The following is a 19,336-nucleotide window of genomic DNA, read 5'->3' as shown; positions in this document are numbered from 1 at the left end:
TGCGACTTAAAAAGGAATTATTCAATTTGTATTTCATGAATACTTGTACATTATTTGTATTCCACATTATTAATATGTTGCAATGTGTATACGTATTGGTCATACATAAAGGTATTCTAGTGTAGAATCAAAACTAAGAACTTGTCTGTAAAATGTTTTAAGACCACCTTATTAACTGGAACATAATTTGAAGTCAAATGCGTTTCCTTATAAAACAAGCGTTATCATCCAGGCTTCATTTAAAATATAATGGTAAATCTTGTGTAAATAAAAAAAAAAAGTATAGTACGAAAATTCCACTTTCATATAAGGAAAGCAACGACAATACAAAAAATATGAAAAAAGCAACCAAAAGAAAAAATCGAGCAAAAAACATTGCAATCGAATTAACTGACATTAAAAAAAATAATAAGAAAATCTTAGCGAAACGGAGTATATTCACAACAAATAACAACAATGATAATGAAAAAAGTATTACAGCATTGCAACACCAACAACATCATCATCATCAACAACAACAACAACAGCAGCAACAACGACAACAACAACAATAGCAACACACAGCTCTAGCAAAACAAAATGGAAACATCTATATATTCTATATATAGTTATACATAATTCAAATATATATTTAATTTGTAAAATTAGTTAACGCCAATTTGCATTCTGTTAATTTATATATGTACAAAGATATATACTGTTTATTTACTGGCATTTTAGCAGAGTCGTAGTCGTAAACCTGCCTCTGTTTTACTCGGACTGCCGTGCACATTTATATGTTCGATGTTGTTCCGGTGGATGTGTTGCGTGGGTTAGTTTATTTACAAATTAACATAGGTTGGCGGTGCCTGAGGTGAAAGCTGTTGAGTACTTGAGGAAGTGCCATTCGCACCACCAGCACCAGCACCACCACCTTGACCACCTGAACCACCTGCTGACCCATTCATAGATGTCACGGTTCCATTATTTCCATTGCTATTAGACATCATTTGCAGGTGTGTGTGGGAGGACGACGTCGACGAGGATGATGAACTCGATGACGAGTTGGGCAGCATAACTGTTGTCGCACCTACCATGGCCGGCGTCAGCATGCCGACACTTATGCTATTCACGCCTGGCCCACTACTGACAAGGCCGACGCCCACGCTGCTGTTGATCCCCAACCCGACGTTGGGACTGATTTATATATGTATATAAGTGATCCAAGCAATTTGAATATTGGAAAAGAACGATAATTGTATTTCGTAAAATATTTTTTTAAACACCATTCAAAATTCCAAAATCTCTATCTTTATATATATATACATATATAGTTGTGTGATTTGTGTATGTGTGTTTGTGTGCGTTTGAAAATTGTTTAGTAATGCCACTTTAAACAAAAATTCAAAAATTAAAGCTATTACATTCTACTCGATCACTGGGGATAGACCTGCAAACAGGGGAGAGTTTCTTTATTGAGCCCAAGAGACTTCTTTTGTAGGCTTTTCTGATTTAAAATAGTTTATCAGAAACAATAGACCCATTTGCTGAATAACTAACGCCCTTTGTCAACAGAGACGCGTCGCCCAAGGGATCAGGCTGCTATGCTTAAAGCGAAATTTTGAGTAGAATTCAGAATAGTTCAAACTGATATCAATCAAAAGAAATAATGAAGAAAACTATTTGATTTACATTTTTCTAAACAAACTATAATATTTTTTCAACATGCTTGGAATGCTTTCGGCACATGATATGAAATTCATCAAATTTCGAATGTGCGTGACGTATACGAATTGAACTTACGCCGACCACTATATATAGTAGCCAGCAAAAATAAGTTAATGTTTCACAACATTTACTTTTATTACGCATACAAACTAAACCATACAAGTAAATCATATTATTGTTTGTTTATTTTATTATTTGAATCAAGTTTTCCAGCAGCATTCGTAATTCTCAAGGAATAAAGGTTCATCTTTGATTTCTTCCAAAGATATATATCTTTCTGTTATTTCTGTTATTTCCCTCTCAATGATCAATTTTATGACATCCAAAATCAGTTGAGAGATACAAATTTTCAATTGAATTCGATTGCGCTTTGAAACCAAATTTGTAGCAATCAGTTTTAATAGCTTTTAAAGACATCCATTTAAAAATTGTATATCGATTAAAAATAATAACAAAACCAATAGAATAGTCTAAAAGAAAAAACTTCTAGGACCATAGCCTTTGAAAGTATTCAAACTTAAAGGATACGCTATTTTAATTGTATTGTATTTTCTCATTGTTCTCGTTCTTTGTTGTTTTATGTTTTGCAAGAAAAAATAATAATAATTAATAAACAAACAAAAATGAATTTTCGAACTTGCATAAGCTTCAAATTAAAAAAAAAGGCAAGGTAATTAATAGTATTAATAATAATAATATCTGATAAGTCGTTTGTAATATGTATATTTATATTAATATAAAGTAAAAGAGCAGATGGCAGTGCTAGTATCTAAAATGCGACGCCCTTGGAAATCGATCGGACGGACATGCTAAGGGAATCGATTTTCACCTCAAACAAATTTGCTTTTCATAATAATAATCTATTGAAAATGGGAAATGATAACAGTCGAACTATCTGCCCATAGTTAAAAGTATCGATTTCAAGACTAATAAAAGGTAGACTTGATTTTTTTTTAGCCCTTTACATAGTCGGAGTTTGGTTGATAAAATGGTTAATGTCATCTAAAAACCTCAGAAATCAATTATGATAATGTACCTCTTTCATCTTACTTATATATATTATACAATGTGTATTTCTTGTACATATTTTTATATTTTGGATACCGCCCCAAATTTTATCAAATTATTATTTGAAGGTCAGATACAAAAAATATACCTAATCGAGAATGAGTTGATTTTGTCAAAAAAGAAAACTACTGAATAGAATATGTAAATTCCGTGCTGAAAGTATGTTTAAATTACAGAAACTGCCGAATTAATATGCAAATTGATTGGCCAATCAGCACACGCAGGTGGACGTGTATGCACATACAACCAATTCCAGCATGCAAGCGCTTTCTTAACGCATGTGTGTACATGGAACTCGGTGCGTAGACTGAAGAGTTTTCTTGTATCTTTTTTTTTTATCCTTTTTCGTTATACACTTGTACTGGCGGTGTCACCGAAATAAATATATACTTTGTTTAAATATACGCACACGTAAATGTGAAATAGGAGCTGCTTGGTACGTGGCCAACTGAGGTTTTTTTTTTAACATATCCTGTGTTAAACGGATTTCAAAACATTTGACACAAATACGTATTGTATAGTATTTTTTTCATCTGTATTTAGTGAAAAGTAAAGCTTTGAACTTAAATTTGAAATTTAAAGTCGGTATCCATAATTGTATAAAAATATAACAAAACAAAATTATATAAACAGCACATATATACAATACATACAGAAGTACGAACATTGCATTGCTGCCACACCGCCTTCTCCTAATCAAATTAAGGGAAACAATATATCAAATTACTCTGCAAACTGAGTAAGTATATCACAGTATCACAGTATATTCATATATATAATTCTTAGCATGTCTATTTGTATATCTCTTAGAATATCTCTTTCTGCCTCTCTCCTTCGTTTTTAGTTTTTAACGATTTTCTGATTCCGCAAACTGTCTCAGGTAAGTGCTGATAGACTGAAGGATCTGCCTATTTCTAGTTGGTCAATATCTAAATGGATAAATAAAAATATCTTTAGCATATGAGCCAGGTGCAGGCAAGTCAATGTAGAGCAATAATTTGCATGCAAATACATTTCATATAATTCGGATCATCCTTATTTTACTTTAAGGTCAATATTAGTATAACGTACTAACAAGAGTCGCAATCTCATACAATAATATGTATGTGTGTTTAGGTGTTTATGCTCGTATGTGAATGTTGAATATCGTGAGATAGCTTATACAGTGCTTATCATAATTATAGCCCACTTTTAATCCACTTAAACGAATCGGCTGAAAATTTTTCCCAAATGGCATATTTCCTCAATATCTTAAAAAATTAGTAGTTCAATATTTCAATTATGAATGGCAAATAACTTTTTATTTAAAATTAACGATTTAATAACGATTTCTTAAAAAGAAGTAAAAAAACAAAGAAAACAGCACCATTTGCTATATCAAATTATAGCCCATATTCATATTTTGGTTTAAAAAAATCCGAATTCTTTGCGGATTGATGGAAAAACTAATGTCAATACTTAGTCCGGCCTCCATTTGCCTTAGTTAACTCAAAAATTCTCATCCTTATTGAAACCACTAAATTTAATAAAAGGTCCTTTTCGAAACTTTGTTATTCATTTAGAATTTGCGTTTTAAGATAGCAAACTGTCTCCAATTGACGATTTTTGGCACGTCTGCAAGATTACCCCAGACATTTTCTATCGGGTTGCTGGCTGCTGGCCAGTCAAGCACATCAACATGACATTCCTCCAGACACTCCTTTGTACGTCTGGTCACATGGATTCTGGCATTATCCTGTTGGAAAACCATTGGTTTCTCACGTAATTCCCTTAAATATGGAATGAGACTACTATCCAGAGCCTGAATATACTCTTCACTGTTGATTCGGCTCGATACAAACTTATATTCCAAGGTAACAAATGAACAAAGTGTTCCCCAAATCATGACGGAGCCACCTCTAAAATCTGTCCTTGAAAAAAACATAGGATCCTTCCTCAAATCATGCTAATAAGAATCAAATCCATCAGAACCATCCAGGTTAAACTTCTTCTCATCAGAAAATATGACCTGTTAGGGTAAACATTTATAAATATACTGTAAGCCAAAATCAAGTCGAGCAACCTTGTGGCGACTTAGCAACATGGATGCTTTGGTCAGTTTAGACCTATTTATTCCTGAGCTCCTAAGTATTAGCCAAACAGTCATCGCTGACACAGATTCGGCCACATGTGCGGCTAAAGCTGTACAATCGGTTGAGCTGTTGCTGGCTTTCTTAATAATTTTGCGTTTATCATGCGCAATTAGTAACGGTTTTCACCCAGTACGTTCTTGATCCTTATTCTTCGGGGTTATCCAAAAAAATTTTAATTACACTTTGATTTTTTTCAAAATTCGTAAAATACTCGAAATAGACTCTCCTGACTCGAAAAGAGAGAAAATACGGCCCTTTTCATAATAAGATAATTGTTTTTTAAGCGGCATATCTTAAAAACTATGTAAATTTACTTAATTACAATGTCAGTAGTCTGTTCCGCACTTAATAAACTCAAATTTGCGACAGTGGGCGATAATTATGATACACAAAAATGCAAGCAAAAATGCTAGCGCAGAGCAAAAGTTAACGGTTCTTTCTTAGTTTTCCATAAATTTAACAAAAATTTCAACAAAATCTACTGAACATACTCCAGTCTACAAAAAAAAAAAAAACCTTAAAAATGTTGGTAAGACTGGCTCAAAGTTTAAGTTGCTGGGTGGGCTATAATTATGATAAGCACTGTAGTACTAATATGAATAGTGGATGTGGGTATTTTCAATTTGTGACAAATTTTTTTGTTTAGCCGTTAAGCTCCTTACGTACAAGCATATGATATGTACATTTTTTACTTGTCAAGGATTCTACTCTTTTTATATATGCATATATATTATAAATTTTATAATTCTTTTTCGCCCGCTTCTTATTCTTCCCGTTCTCGACATCATTTTCTCTCTCATTTTCTTTATCTTCCTTCCTTTTTTCTTTCCCTGTCTATCTCTTGTTCTCTTCTCTTCTCTCTCTCTTCACATTTCACTTAATTTGTCTAATTTTATTCCCTCATAGGCAAAGCTATTAATTATATTTTTCGCATTGCATATATGCATATGGGCAATTCTCCAGAAAGGCATGTTCTGCTAACATATTTTTATACCCTGAACCCATGGAAAATGGGAAATCTGGTTCTATTGGTTATGTGAAAAGTATGTAACAGGCAGAAGGAATCATCGCAGACCCCATAAAGTATATATATTCTTAATCAGGGCGACGAGCTGAGTCGATATAGCCCCGACCGAGCTTCTTGCTTGTTTGCTTAACATACGTACGATACATATACGTCACTAGGGAATTGCCCATATATATATATATATATATATATATATATATATATATATATATATATATAAGAGCTAGAGAGCTTATATATATATATATATATATATATATATATATAACTGATTACTTGAGGAAATAAAATTCCAGATGATCATCAAATGTCTTTTGATTAATTGATTTATTGAGAACCAGCTATACGAAGCCACAACTCAAATATGCATATACCTATGTACGAATGTCTACATAACTCTTAAAATTTTAGATCCACACTGAATTATACATACGTAATCTACGCGAAACTAATATATGAAACATTCTAAGAATATAGCATGCAAATACAGATCCCAATTTTCGAATTTAATATTGTCCTAGAACAATCGCTTTCTAATCAATTCAAATAACAAATATTGATATTCTGAATTCGAATAGGATCCTTACAAAAAGAAATGAGAGAGAGAGAGAAAAAAAAAAAGAATTTAAAATTGATGGGTGTGAATGGAATAAAGCTAATTTGGCAGCACTGATTGATTCGTTCCCGTTTTTATGGACGACTAATTGCAATCTTGTAAAGAGAGTTGGCGAATCCCTGATTGATAAACGCCGTAATGTAATGTGGATTTAGCAAGCTGTCAATTTACAAAATCATCTGTTTTCAACGTACCTGCAGGGCTTGCACCACTGATTCTGCTGATCCAGTCCAAAGCGTGCTCGACACTTTTTCATATTGTTGCCTAGGAAAGAATATATTAAGTTTGTTTTAGCAGAATTTAAGACATTCATATTAAGGTGAGTTCAATTCAGTTGAGCGTGAAGTCAAGTTTTTTAGTTGGAGAGCAAATTTAAGGTAGTTAAGGCATTCAATTAAAGGGAGACATCAGCACTATGATTAATACGAAATAAGCAAAGAATCAAAAAAATGTTGAAGCATAAGCTTCATCGCTATTTCTTTAATTTAGAGTTTCGAAACTAAAAGAATCACTAATGATTTTAATTCTACGCAATCAATTTCTATTACAACAAAAAGCTATTCTCTTAATGAAGAATATTATACGATAATAAATGTAAATTAACTTTTAAATGGCTTTATGAAGAATTCCTGTTTATTTTTCATTTCACACACAATTAATAGAAACTTCAAAATTTTCAATATATAAGAATATAATACTTGAACTAAACAAAAATAAAGACATCAAGGCATATGTCGTATAATACATGACGCCTCATACCTCTTTAAGAATGTGGCTTTGTGATTTATTACAAAAAACAATACATGGGTAGCACTCATATTAGCTTTTCTCCGGCCAGAAAACGCTTCACCAGAACTTCTTTTGCTTGTGCGCCTCTTTAAGCTTGAGTTAATTTGAAGTGCGGCTTGTTTTGGTCTCTTGTAAAATGAATACAAAAGTGGTTCGGCGGCCAACTGCTCAAAATTCATACTCAAAAAATTTGTCAAAATACTTATGCCTTGCCTTGAATTTACTTTATTAGTTAAATATAAAAAGGAGGCAATAAACAATTATTGTTCACAAAGCTAGTTAAAAGTAATACTGAAAAATATATAAAGGTATATGAGTATAAATATAAATAAATTAATAAATTGTACATACATTTTTAATTATAACTCTTTTGAAATCTACTATAGATTATTAAATTAGTCATTCAAATGAAACACGTTTCTTTTTTCTCTATTTTTATATCTATATATTTTTCATATATATATGAAGAGCCGGGTCCAAATTTAAGGAAAAATAACATGCTCCGAATTTAACAAATTTTTGCTTTTGTGTTAAATATCCTATGAAATATGTAAATTTTTGCAAACATATGCGTCGATTCTGGTTCGAGATTTTAGGGACGGGAGAAAAGTTGTATCTAGACTCCCGGTTTATAATAGGTTGAAGATATAATTTTAAGCTTATACTTTTATATGGTCATCTATATGGCGACCACGAACATAAAAGTAACTGCAATAGCAGTCGCTACTTACTGCTAACTGCGCAGTAAGTAGCGACTGCACTTGGGCTGCAGTGTGGGTAGTAGTATGAGAATTTATTTCTTGAATAATTTCTCATGTATCAGAACATAATCTGTGAAGTAAAATTTGGCTATATGAATGATATCTATAAAATTGATAAATGTCAAACGTTTACAAAGAAAACTCATATCTATGGGTAAGCAGACGTACATACATGCATACATACATTTTAATCTACATATACATATACATATTGGATTAGATGATATGAATGATAAGTGTGTGTAGTTGTTAAGCTGAATTATCACAAAGTATAGTTGCCAAGTCCAAATCGTATTTACAAATTCCTACATTGATTTACAAATCCTTTTTTGTTTTCAATTACCAATGTGCTCTGCAGCCAAGATCCAATTGCAACATATATATATATATATATATATATATATATATATATATATATATATATAACGATTACGATAAGTCTATGTGTATTTTTGTTTTTTTCTTTGAGTTTCATTTTCTTTTTTTTTTTTTTTTTTTGTTGTATTTTTGGCATATATGAAAAGTACATTTGTTTTAAGATAAAATTTGTTGTATCTAACCTCCTGCATCGCTGTTAGCATCTTGTTTCCGTTTCCTTTTCTTGCCTCGCGATGCATTCGTTCGCGAGCTCCAATCGGGATACATTTGCATATGCAGTTGACGTTCCCTTCTAGCTAGCTCGTAATATTTCGCCTGCTCCTCACGCCCCAAGGCATGCCACTGAATGAGGGGGGGGGCGTGGTATATATATATATATATATATATATATATATATATACATATATAGTGGGGTGTATTAATTGTTGTGTGCAATCGGTTGCATATAAATATATATGTATATATATATATATATATATATATATATATATATATATATATATATATATATATATATATATATATATATATATATATATATATATATATATATATATATATATATATACATATATATACACAATGTTTTTTAAATATTCCAAATTTGTTCATTTTTATATTGTATGCATGCACACAAGTGGACAATCAGATTTGATATTGTTTGGAAATTATTGTTTGTTTAAAAATTTTATTGCGATATGCGCAAATGAATAATGATGAAAAATAAAGAGAGATAATATATGCAAAGATATACATTAATCAATTGTTGATTCTAATTTATTGTTTATATGCTACAGTTATTATTAATATTTATCATTTTTTGCACCCGCCAATGAATCAAATATATATATTTATCTGTACATACAGCGCAAATCTTTCAAAAGCTTATGACGGATCGATCTTGTAGACGGTTTCGGGTGCATGCAATTCTCGCCAATTTGAGTTCACACATATATATATATATATATATATATATATATATATTTTTTTTTTTTTTTTTTTTATCAGGAATCCTTGGAAATGAAAGCATTAAATAAAATGAAATTTGTTCTTCTTCATCAACGTCTTGTTCAGTTATTGATATTTTTCGATTCCGCTTGCCAATTGAATAATTCGATAATTCACAGATAGGTATGCAGTGTTTGTGTTAAGTGTATTATTTTGCCAATTGAATCACAAAGGTAGATTCATAATCCTGCAGACCCGGATATGTGCACAGCCGACTGCTGTTATAAAACATTTTACCTCGCTCTTTTTCTTTCTCATTTTCTATCCCTCGTATTTCCCGCTTTCTGTTCAACAGTTTCTCGAATACATGAAATATTTCATTTATGGACCATATGCACATAACAATCTATTATCCGTTATCCATTGTCCATTATCCATTATTCATGATCCTTTAGACAGTATTCATTCTCCATTATCCATTATCGATGTGTACTCAAATATGCTAAGACTTTAAAAAGTTTGACAGTATCTGGACTTTTTCTAATCTTTTGATGATTCTTTTTATACATATGTGTATGTATCATATCATATCATATATCATGTATATATATATATCATTTCTGCCTCAAATGTCATCTTAAGCAATAATGCAATCCAAAGTTGGACAATATTCATATATATATATATATATATATATATATATATATATATATATATATATATATATATATATATATATATATATATATATATATATATATATATATATATATATATAAACAAAACACAGAACAAAAAAATAAAATAAAAAGGTTTGGACAAGCATAGCTACGCTCTACCCAAGCTCGGATCAAATATATATTTACTTTTTATTTGATTTTCCAATACTTTTGGTTTATAAATAATGTTTACCATTCTGCTTGAAACATAAACATATCTATTTGTATAGATCTACTCTACGACTGTAACTAAAACTTCTGCTGTACTATTCAAAGATTTTATTTTCAGATCATTTAATTGCTTTCTTATAGTTTTTTTTTTATGCTTTTTACAATTAGTGTTTATTCTACGTATTTACACAAATTACATAAATAGAGTTGAGGTACGTGTGATTACTATTATTATTATTTTTTGTTAGTTCTAGTTTTGGGTTTAGAAGTACGGTTAGTAGCTGATATTAAATGTGTGCTTATTATTATTATTATTATTATTTTTTTTAATATTATATTTGTTTGTGTTTGTGTACGTATGCATGTGTATGTGTGTGTATGTGTGGTTTAATGAAATTTTGCAAACACAAAAAGAAGGAGAATTTGAATGCGGTTAGAGTAGAAAGAAAATATATTTAGTGTTAGAAATTTGACAATTTTGTGCAATACCTCCCGAATCCGAAGTCGATCTGTCTTTTTTACGCTTTTTCTTTTTTGAAACGTAACCGTAGTTATCTCTAGCGCTCCAACCTGGATACAATTCCATATGTAATTGGCGCTCTTGTCGCGCTTTTTCATAATATTTGCTTTGTTCTTCGCGGGAAAGTTCGTGCCACTACAAAAATGTATTCCATTAATGTTAAAATTTAATTTCATGTTCTACTTCTCTTGATATGTATTATTCAATGTGTTTAATCTGTGATATTATAAATGGACAGTCAGTTAAGTAAATATATATATCGAAATACATAGTCAATTCTAAACATAATACAATCAGTCAGTGAATTAGTCAGTGAGTGTACTTATCATTCAATGATAAAATATCCGTAAGGATTTCGCAGTATTCCAAGTATCTATAAATCTATTTATAAACGTCTATACAATACTCTCAGAAGTCGAATTACATTCGTGTATTGTTATGTATACAAATACAAATGATGATATTTTGAGTATTGTTTATAATTATTATTATTATTATTTAGAATTTAGAATAAACCCCCATAACGCTGCATTTATCTATTAAACTTTGAATGTATTATCATTATAAATATAAAAGTATATATATATATATATATATATATATATATATATATATATATATATATATATATATATATATTAAAAGAGAGAGAGAGCGAGAGATAGATAGCTTACCCGCCGACCCAATATTTGATTTATCGCCGCTGACTCTTTGAGTGTACATTCAGCGACTACTTTGGCTCGCATTTCCTTCATATATAGCATAAATGCATTTAATGGTTTCTTGATATGTGGTTTTTTTTTATCATTTGAACTATCTTTACAGTCGTTAGCTTGCGAATTTGAGGAGCCTTTCGTATCCAAGTTTCTGAAAATAAAAAACGAAGCTATTATTTTTAATCAATTAGATAAATAATAGAAATTAGGTTCGGCTTTGTCGAGAAAACAATATTAAATATGTATATTTTCTCATTCATGATAACCGGAACCACATAAGAAAACAAATAAACCACATAAGAAACAAAATAAATAAATAAGCTTAAGAATAGTAGTAACTTTTATACTATACTTGAACCGAGTACTATACCTAAATAAAACGTATGTATGTGCTCTTCTTTTCTTCATTACAACTAAGCCAACCTGTAAACTAATTCAGGTAAGAGTAAGGCAAGACTGCTCGACCAAGGAAATAATATCGCATTTATTTTACGCTTGGACAGCGATGAATACCTATTTTTCAGTATTTGACACAGAGATGTAAGAGGTGTTGGTGTATCCGTATGCCAAAATCTCACAAACCAATAAAATCTCTGTCTTTTTAAACTAACTAATTCTGACTCTTGTACAGAAACACTTATTTAAAAGCTTTCATTAGAGTGCGGACACTTCATGAATGTTAACAATTTTTAACAACTTTTGTTAACAACTTTTGTGATTTCAATCAAGCACCCCCTGTGGGTGGACATATATCCGCCATAACTTTTTGTTCTTGGGTGGTCAGCCCGAGTAGATATATCATATTTCAGGTCTCTATAATTTTCTAGCAGATTTTGGAAAATCACTATAGACATATAATTTTTGCATTATTTTTTATCTGTCCTTAGTGGGCGGATCGGGAAAAAATTAATACTTTATGTATCGGATATACACGAGTATGTGTTCCAAATTTCATGTCACTAGCTTCAATAATGCCGAAAACTGCGTTAATGCGGACTGACAAGACGGACATTGCACAAAACAAATATACTCATATCACATTCGTGAATGAGTATACAAAATTTTCAAAATATTTATGAAAGAAATTTACATTTTGTTTAGCCTGTTTCCAATGCTTAAATCGTAGGGCGCATCAGACATAGGCATAGTGGATAACCCATCACAGTTTTCATTTAGCACACCTTCCGATGAAGCTCCAGTCCCCGCTCCAATTCTACCTCCAGCTCGAGATCCAGCTCCAGCTCCAGCAGCCGAAGTAAGAGCGTCAAACTGTGCCTTAAAAATATCGCTTAGGGCTCTTTCCTGCATAGCTGTAACAGCTGCAACAGCTGCTGCTGGCGAATGCCTATCCTGAAGGGCTGCTGCTGCTATTGCTGCCGCCGATGACCCCGGAGGTAAAGATGTGGCGGATGATGCAACAGATGAAGACATTGATGGCGAACTGATTTGATACGCGTTACCGTTCAACTCTTTGCTTGACTGATAGTCCAACTGACTCGTAGGAGTTGCAATGCGGCGTGCATAGCGTGACTTGCGCCGATGATGGTATTTGGCACTATTGCTACTGCTACTAGTATTAGCCGGTGCCAGAGTGGCACTCGAGCACTTGAGTGGAAGTGGTCCTCCAGTGACTGTTGAACAGCTGCTATTACTGCTGGTCGGCGGCGTGGCTGGTGTGGGTGGGAATTGTATGTCGGCCAAATAGGCTGGATCGCTGCCGCAGCTTGACACTGACTCTCGAATGAGCGAGCCGCGCTGGCTACTGGGCATTAGATTTAAGACGGAGGTATTCGAAAGAGAAGCAGTTGAAGTTGCAGGAGTAGACGCAGGCGCAGCATCAATTCGGGCATTCATTTTTGCCTGCACTGTTGACAGCGAAGTATACTCTAACAGTATTTCGGCTGCATCAACAACATTTGTCTCAGCCGGGTGCGCGTTGTGCTTCGAGTGCCAGATACAAGCAGGTGAGGATGAACAATCTTCATCGAGCTCGTCATCGTCGTCGCTGTTGCTGCTTTCGGCACTCTCGTATCTGGAATTGGATAGCTTTGTTTGTTGGGTAGTGCCAGATGCTGCAGTTCCTGCGGATGCGGCTGCTTGCTGTATAATAATATTTTCAATATCTTGTAGCGTACGCCGATTCTCCGACGAAATTGTCTCAGGCTTACTGTTGCAGTTCTCCTGCTTGTGGATGCTCTCCACATCGGCTTTGCTATTTGACGCTGTATCACACTCAGCTGATAACGCAATCGCAGCCAAAGCCATCACATTGTGCGTTGGCGACTGGCTGCTGTTTATCGTTCTGCTATCCGGATGCAGGCCCAAGCGCTGCAGACTGCGTAGATAGTAGAGCTCGGCACTGCTCCACTGATGATAGAGCTTACGCACTTGACTCAGCATGCCATCGATCTTCATTCGATTGCTCTCTAACTCGCGCTGCACGGTTAGTTCAAGTGACACGGCGGACGCGCTGGTTGCTGTGTTGTTGTTGTCTTCATCAATAGCTGTCTGTGCCGTCGATGATGGTTGCATGAGACTTAGCTGAAATTGACTGCAAAGTAATGTCAGCTGCTCTAGTCCCTTCTTGACATCGAACAACACATTCTTCTGCTCTCGAAAAAAATAAACCTTTGAATCGGTTGCGCTGTTTCGTGATGACCTTCGCTTGCCTGACATACATCTGCTGCCCCGTTGCTCAACGACTCCATTTCGATTATTGTTATTGTTGTCATGCGATATTGCCGTTGACAATGGCAATGGCAATGGCGTTGCTAATGGGATATCTTTTGGCTCCGATTTCGTTAAACCCGAATATTCAAAAATTTGTAGCCTACGCTCTCGCTGGAGCTCCTGATGAACATCCAAGGACAAATGAGGCTGTTGCAAAAATTGTGCATATAGTAATTGTGTTGCCAGCAATTGTTGTTGTTGTTGTTGTTGTTGTTGTTGTTGTTGTTGCTGCTGCTGCTGCCTTTGTGTCGATTTATTTCTATTGTATATGCAATGAGCCAATATTGAGTCACGATTATTGCAACTGCCCTCTAACTGATCTCGCTCCTCCATTTTGGACCAATGCTGAAGCATATCATGTTGCTGTTGTCTCAACAAAATTTCAGACATCAAATTGGCTGTTGCTGTCGTTGGCAATACAGGGACAGCATTACTTGACGTTGGTGCATTGAAAATATGCTCTACTGATTCAGAGTTGGCTTTCGGCAATAGCTCGCCATGCGGCTGAGTTGACGTTGTTGACGTTGATGTTGAAGATGATGATGATGATGACGATGTTGTTGAAGATGATTGTGAGATCGAATCGTTTATCATATTGCCAATCGGCATGCAAAACTCCTTTGGCTCCTTATTTTCATCGGGCACTTCGTTGCCATTCAATTGCACTGCTCGCCTATAAGTGTTAGTAGTTATCTCTTTAGTCGGAGATAATCCGCCTCTGGAATTCTTCATTGTATACAAGGTAACAGTGACTCAATCAGTGCGTCTTCGAGTTTCTCACTACTTATTACTTTCACTCATTTTTAGCACTCGTCCACTCTCGTCATTCGCGCGGCCGATATTAACAACTCCGGCATTTAGATTCGCATACTTTTTCATTGAATTCTTATTTTTTGGGCTTCGTTCGAGTTCGATTTCTGTTTATATATGGCCTTATTTAAAATTTATAAAATTTAACTTGGAATATAATATTTTTTGTTCTTGACCTACACCAGCCTCAAAATTTACTCCTCTACCTTTTTCACGGAGAGAAACTAAAGGAGAAGTATTCATAGCAATAATAGGTTACTCTCACGTGGATGATTTGCTCTCGAAAAGCTCTCTCCTGAGCATACAAACATTTATAGCTTTTAATGCACTAGTAACAAACGAAAAACGAGCATATTCATTCTGCAATATAACTGGGTATAAGGGTGTCTGGGTAATCAAACAAAATTCCATCATTTAAATGACGCTGCCCAGAATGAGCATCTAGCTGCTCGTATACAGAGTATTGCACAGTGGTTAACACCCAGCCGTTTGTGAAGAAAGCTGAGCAAGCGGACAAGCGCACTAAACGAAACTATCTACAACCCTATTGCCTGCCTGTTGCGGATTTTTGACTAGACCAACTTGTATATAATTTATATATATATATATATATATATATATGCGTATATCTGTGTATGTTTATAAAAGAGAAATAATTTAAATTACAGTTGAAATTTTCTAATCGGTTGTTTTTTACTATTTTGATACCATTACAATAAAAAGCTCTAGCTATATCTCTCGTATCCCTCTTTTTACTGACTTGTAGATATGTATGTATGTATTACTGAGTTGATTTATGACCATCGCCTTATATATATATATATATATATATATATATATATATATATATATATATATATATATATATATATAATTCGTAATTGAATGTAGATACATTTTCCATTATAAGAGACGCACTTAAAATCACTCATGATTCCTTTGACTGAATTGGAAATTTAATTCTCACTAGCAAAATACAAAATGTAGGAGTTTAGTAATTTTTTAATACTTTTTCCCCCTTTTTTTTTTGTTTTGTTTTTGGCACACTGGACACTGGACATATTTGATATGGTGACACGGATGTGTTCCTTTTATTGTGAAGTGTTCCAAGAGTTTGAGTTTGGCAATTTAAATAGGTTTCATAATAGTCTTTAATTTTTTCAGATTTCTTTTTTTTTTACTAAACTGTCTGGCCAAAAATTTTTGACGAATTACTTCCGACCTTCGGTGTCTTTTAAGCTAAAATTTGCAATTGTATTCGACTATTCGCCTCTCTCTGGCTTTGTGAGACAGAGAGAGCCTGGTGTGCGGCAATTCACAAAATATTTGCGCGGTGAGAAAGAAGAGAGAAAGGCTCTCTAGCCCTCTCTCTTCTCTTGAATAATGTTTTGAAATGCTTTAACTGAAATAGAGCTTCAGTATAAACTGAGCGTCTGTAATTATTAAAGAAGACGCGATTTTACTGTTTATTATATTAATAATGGAAATTTACATTTGAAAGAATTAATTTATTAATCGAAGTTATGAACATTGTTATTTAATAGATTCTTTTATTTTCAAATTATACTTTAAACTTAACTATGAATTGGTTACAACTTCTTGCATAATTAATAAATAATTTATTATATATATATCGATTTACACGATATATAAATTGTTTCAATCATTGATGGATCGCCTAGTTTATATATATAACGCAAAAGCGATAAATAGTAAAAAAAAAATAATAATGAATGTTATCTTTTATTTTATTTTTATATATTTAACACTGCTTTTATTCGCCAAGCGAGTACTTAAAATAGTATTGAACGAATTTAAATCAGCGTTAGCTCAGATACGCAATAGTTCTGAGCTATTTACTATCGTTTGGGGTCGTGCTTGCTGTTCGCTTCTGTGAACAGTTGTGCAGCTGTTTATTGAGAAAGAAACACAGTGGTGCCATCTGTTGGCGAAAAACGTTTTCTGAGCGATTCGATAGGAATTACCATTATTTCCTTGCAAATAAACGGGAAAGGTACAAATTTCCCAATAATATAACATTTTTATTATTATCAAATTATTTGTTAATCCAAGCAATTGAATCAATACAAAAATTGACTAATAATATGAAAATATAGTCTCATAAAGGAGCACTTCACAGAGAGGGAGAAAATTGTAATTGCAATTGACAGTGGCCTAAATCACACTTCGAATTTTGAATAAAATTGGATCTAAGGCAATTGTTGAACCACTTCGGTTCATTCCTTCATTACTTCTCTTCTTTTTTTATTTTATGTTTTATTTTTTAAGACGGCAATGGAGGGCAAAGCCCCTTAGGGGTTGCTTAGTAATGCGCAAACGCGAACATTGGAGTGGGCCAATAGGAAAGTTTTCATTTATGTAGTGTATGCATGTGTATGTGATTCTGCGTCCCTGTGTGCGTGCGTGTGTGTGTATGTATGTTCAAGTGGGTTGAGTGTAAATTAAATATGGCGTCCATTAAGTGCCCACCCAATAAGCGAGAAGTATAGAAGTTTAATGATCATGTGTAACTCTCAATAGATTATAATATACTAGCTGACCCGGCATACGTTGCATTGCCCTATCCATTATTTCTAGGTAAAAAATTGTTGAAAGCTATGTTGTTCAGGTTGGGATACACTCTGATTAATTTATTAAATGTCGGATTATATCCGTCTCCAATAATTTCCGCCCCAAATGAAGTCATTTGGAAACAGGCATTGTATTTTTTAGTGTTCGCTAGAAAATGTCGTGATTCTAGTGTTTCGCCATAAAGCAGGGAGCGCAATGGCTCTGGTGGCGGGACCACTAATGGCAAACAACGTCCATTGGACCAATGCAAACTAAACGATTCAAGCTGTAATCAATGGTGCAATCATATCGAAACGCTGCTCGATTCAAATCAATCCTTGAACCATTTCTTATTGCCATTTCACGGGCTTCCTCTCTTTGAGAAGCACGAATTAAGGCCCTTCTTCGGTGGGTACTAACGCGGCGCCTTTCTCGCTCTTCGTCAGATAATTGACTCGCGATATTCCGTTGCTAAATTGCATTATGGGTCCGCCGGGAAAGATTAGATCTTCTAGGACGCGGCATTTTTATTAATACTAATACTGCCCTCGCACAAAACCATATAAAACAATCGACAAACAAATACCTGAACTTTCGAGATATTTAGCTTTTGTACGCACGCGCACAATTATTTATAAAGTTTGCAATTCCAAAAATATAAAAAGCCAAAAATACACTTTTTAATAATTAACTTTTTTTTTAAATTTCGAATTTTGAATTTTTTATTTATTTTTGATTAGTCAGGTTTTAATCTTTTGATTTTTTTTTAATTTTTTCAGATTTTTGATTTGAAATATTTATAAAGTTTAAAAGTCCAAAAATATAAAAAGCCAAAATTACACTTTTTAATAATTAACTTTTTTTTTTAATTTCGAATTTTGAATTTTTTATTTATTTTTTGAACAGTCAGGTTTTAATCTTTTGATTTTTTTTTAATTTTTGCAGATTTTTGATTTGAAATATTTTTCTTTCTGATCTGGAAAAACAAATTTTTTTTTTTTTTGAATAGTCTTTTTTTTTTTTTTTTTTTTTTTTTTTTTTTTCTTTTTTTTTTGAATAGTCAGGTCTGCTCGAGGCTGTGCCGTAGACTGACTGACTACATTTGTTTATTTACTTCTATACAGGACCGAAACTGTCACTGTTGTCAAGGCTACTGAGTATAAATGGAAATTTGAATCTTTAGGGAAAAAACCGCGTTTTTCAAGTATTCGTCAAATTTTTTCAGTATTTTAAAGATCTACTGACCTACTCGTGGCGGAGACAAATCCAACAAATCAAAAACCATGAAAATTGGTCCAGCAGATCTCGAGTTATAAGTGCTTGGACACTTTTACACAAATCTCTTTTATATATATAGGTGAATAAAAACCGTTTTAGTGACATTTTACATATATATTAAAGAAAGAAAAAAAAAAAAAAAAAAAAAAAAAAAAAGCAATCTATATTCGTATCAATATATGACCAAAACTCCGTAATAAATAATTATGCTTTCAAACACAAGAAACTGATATTCATTATTCATTACATACTCTATAAGTATATTTAAAACTATATTTAAACATCCAACATAATCATAAATAAAGATATTGTGAAAAGAAAAGCACTGATCTATATACATACTATATACAAGGTTATCCATATTCGACTGACCCATCTGGCAGCCTTATATCTTT

The 19,336-nt window shown here is 33.0% G+C and overlaps 1 protein-coding gene and 1 long non-coding RNA gene across 27 annotated transcripts in view; one reads left to right on the top strand and one right to left on the bottom strand.

The window, feature by feature from the left end:
• The window catches only part of pan (transcription factor pangolin), a 60,485-nt gene that overhangs the window by 8,310 nt on the left and 32,839 nt on the right, over positions 1 to 19,336 (bottom strand). For 2 of the 24 annotated variants that reach the window (XM_089472807.1, XM_089472811.1), the window contains 3 exons: positions 11,511 to 11,703; positions 10,806 to 10,971; positions 6,745 to 6,814 (listed from right to left, as the gene is read on the bottom strand). In XM_089472807.1, coding sequence (XP_089328933.1) covers positions 6,745 to 6,814; positions 10,806 to 10,971; positions 11,511 to 11,703 — 429 coding nt within the window. The other 22 variants (XM_089472794.1, XM_089472796.1, XM_089472795.1 and 19 more) reach the window with 22 other exon arrangements.
• Positions 2,705 to 19,336, top strand: part of LOC149268322 (uncharacterized) — a 40,093-nt gene continuing 23,461 nt past the window's right edge. For 2 of the 3 annotated variants that reach the window (XR_016270801.1, XR_016270802.1), the window contains exons 1-2: positions 2,705 to 3,514; positions 3,586 to 3,655. This is a non-coding gene — a long non-coding RNA (uncharacterized LOC149268322). The remainder of the gene's footprint in view (positions 3,515 to 3,585; positions 3,656 to 19,336) is intronic. The other variant, XR_016270803.1, reaches the window with a different exon arrangement.

The sequence above is a fragment of the Drosophila arizonae genome, chromosome 6 (genome assembly GCF_054131065.1).
Source record: "Drosophila arizonae isolate 15081-1271.41 chromosome 6, UAZ_ARI_1.0, whole genome shotgun sequence".
In the NCBI taxonomy this organism is placed as follows: Eukaryota; Metazoa; Arthropoda; class Insecta; order Diptera; family Drosophilidae; genus Drosophila; species Drosophila arizonae.
Note: the sequence above shows the minus strand (reverse complement) of the source record. Positions and strands in the feature narration are given on the sequence as shown.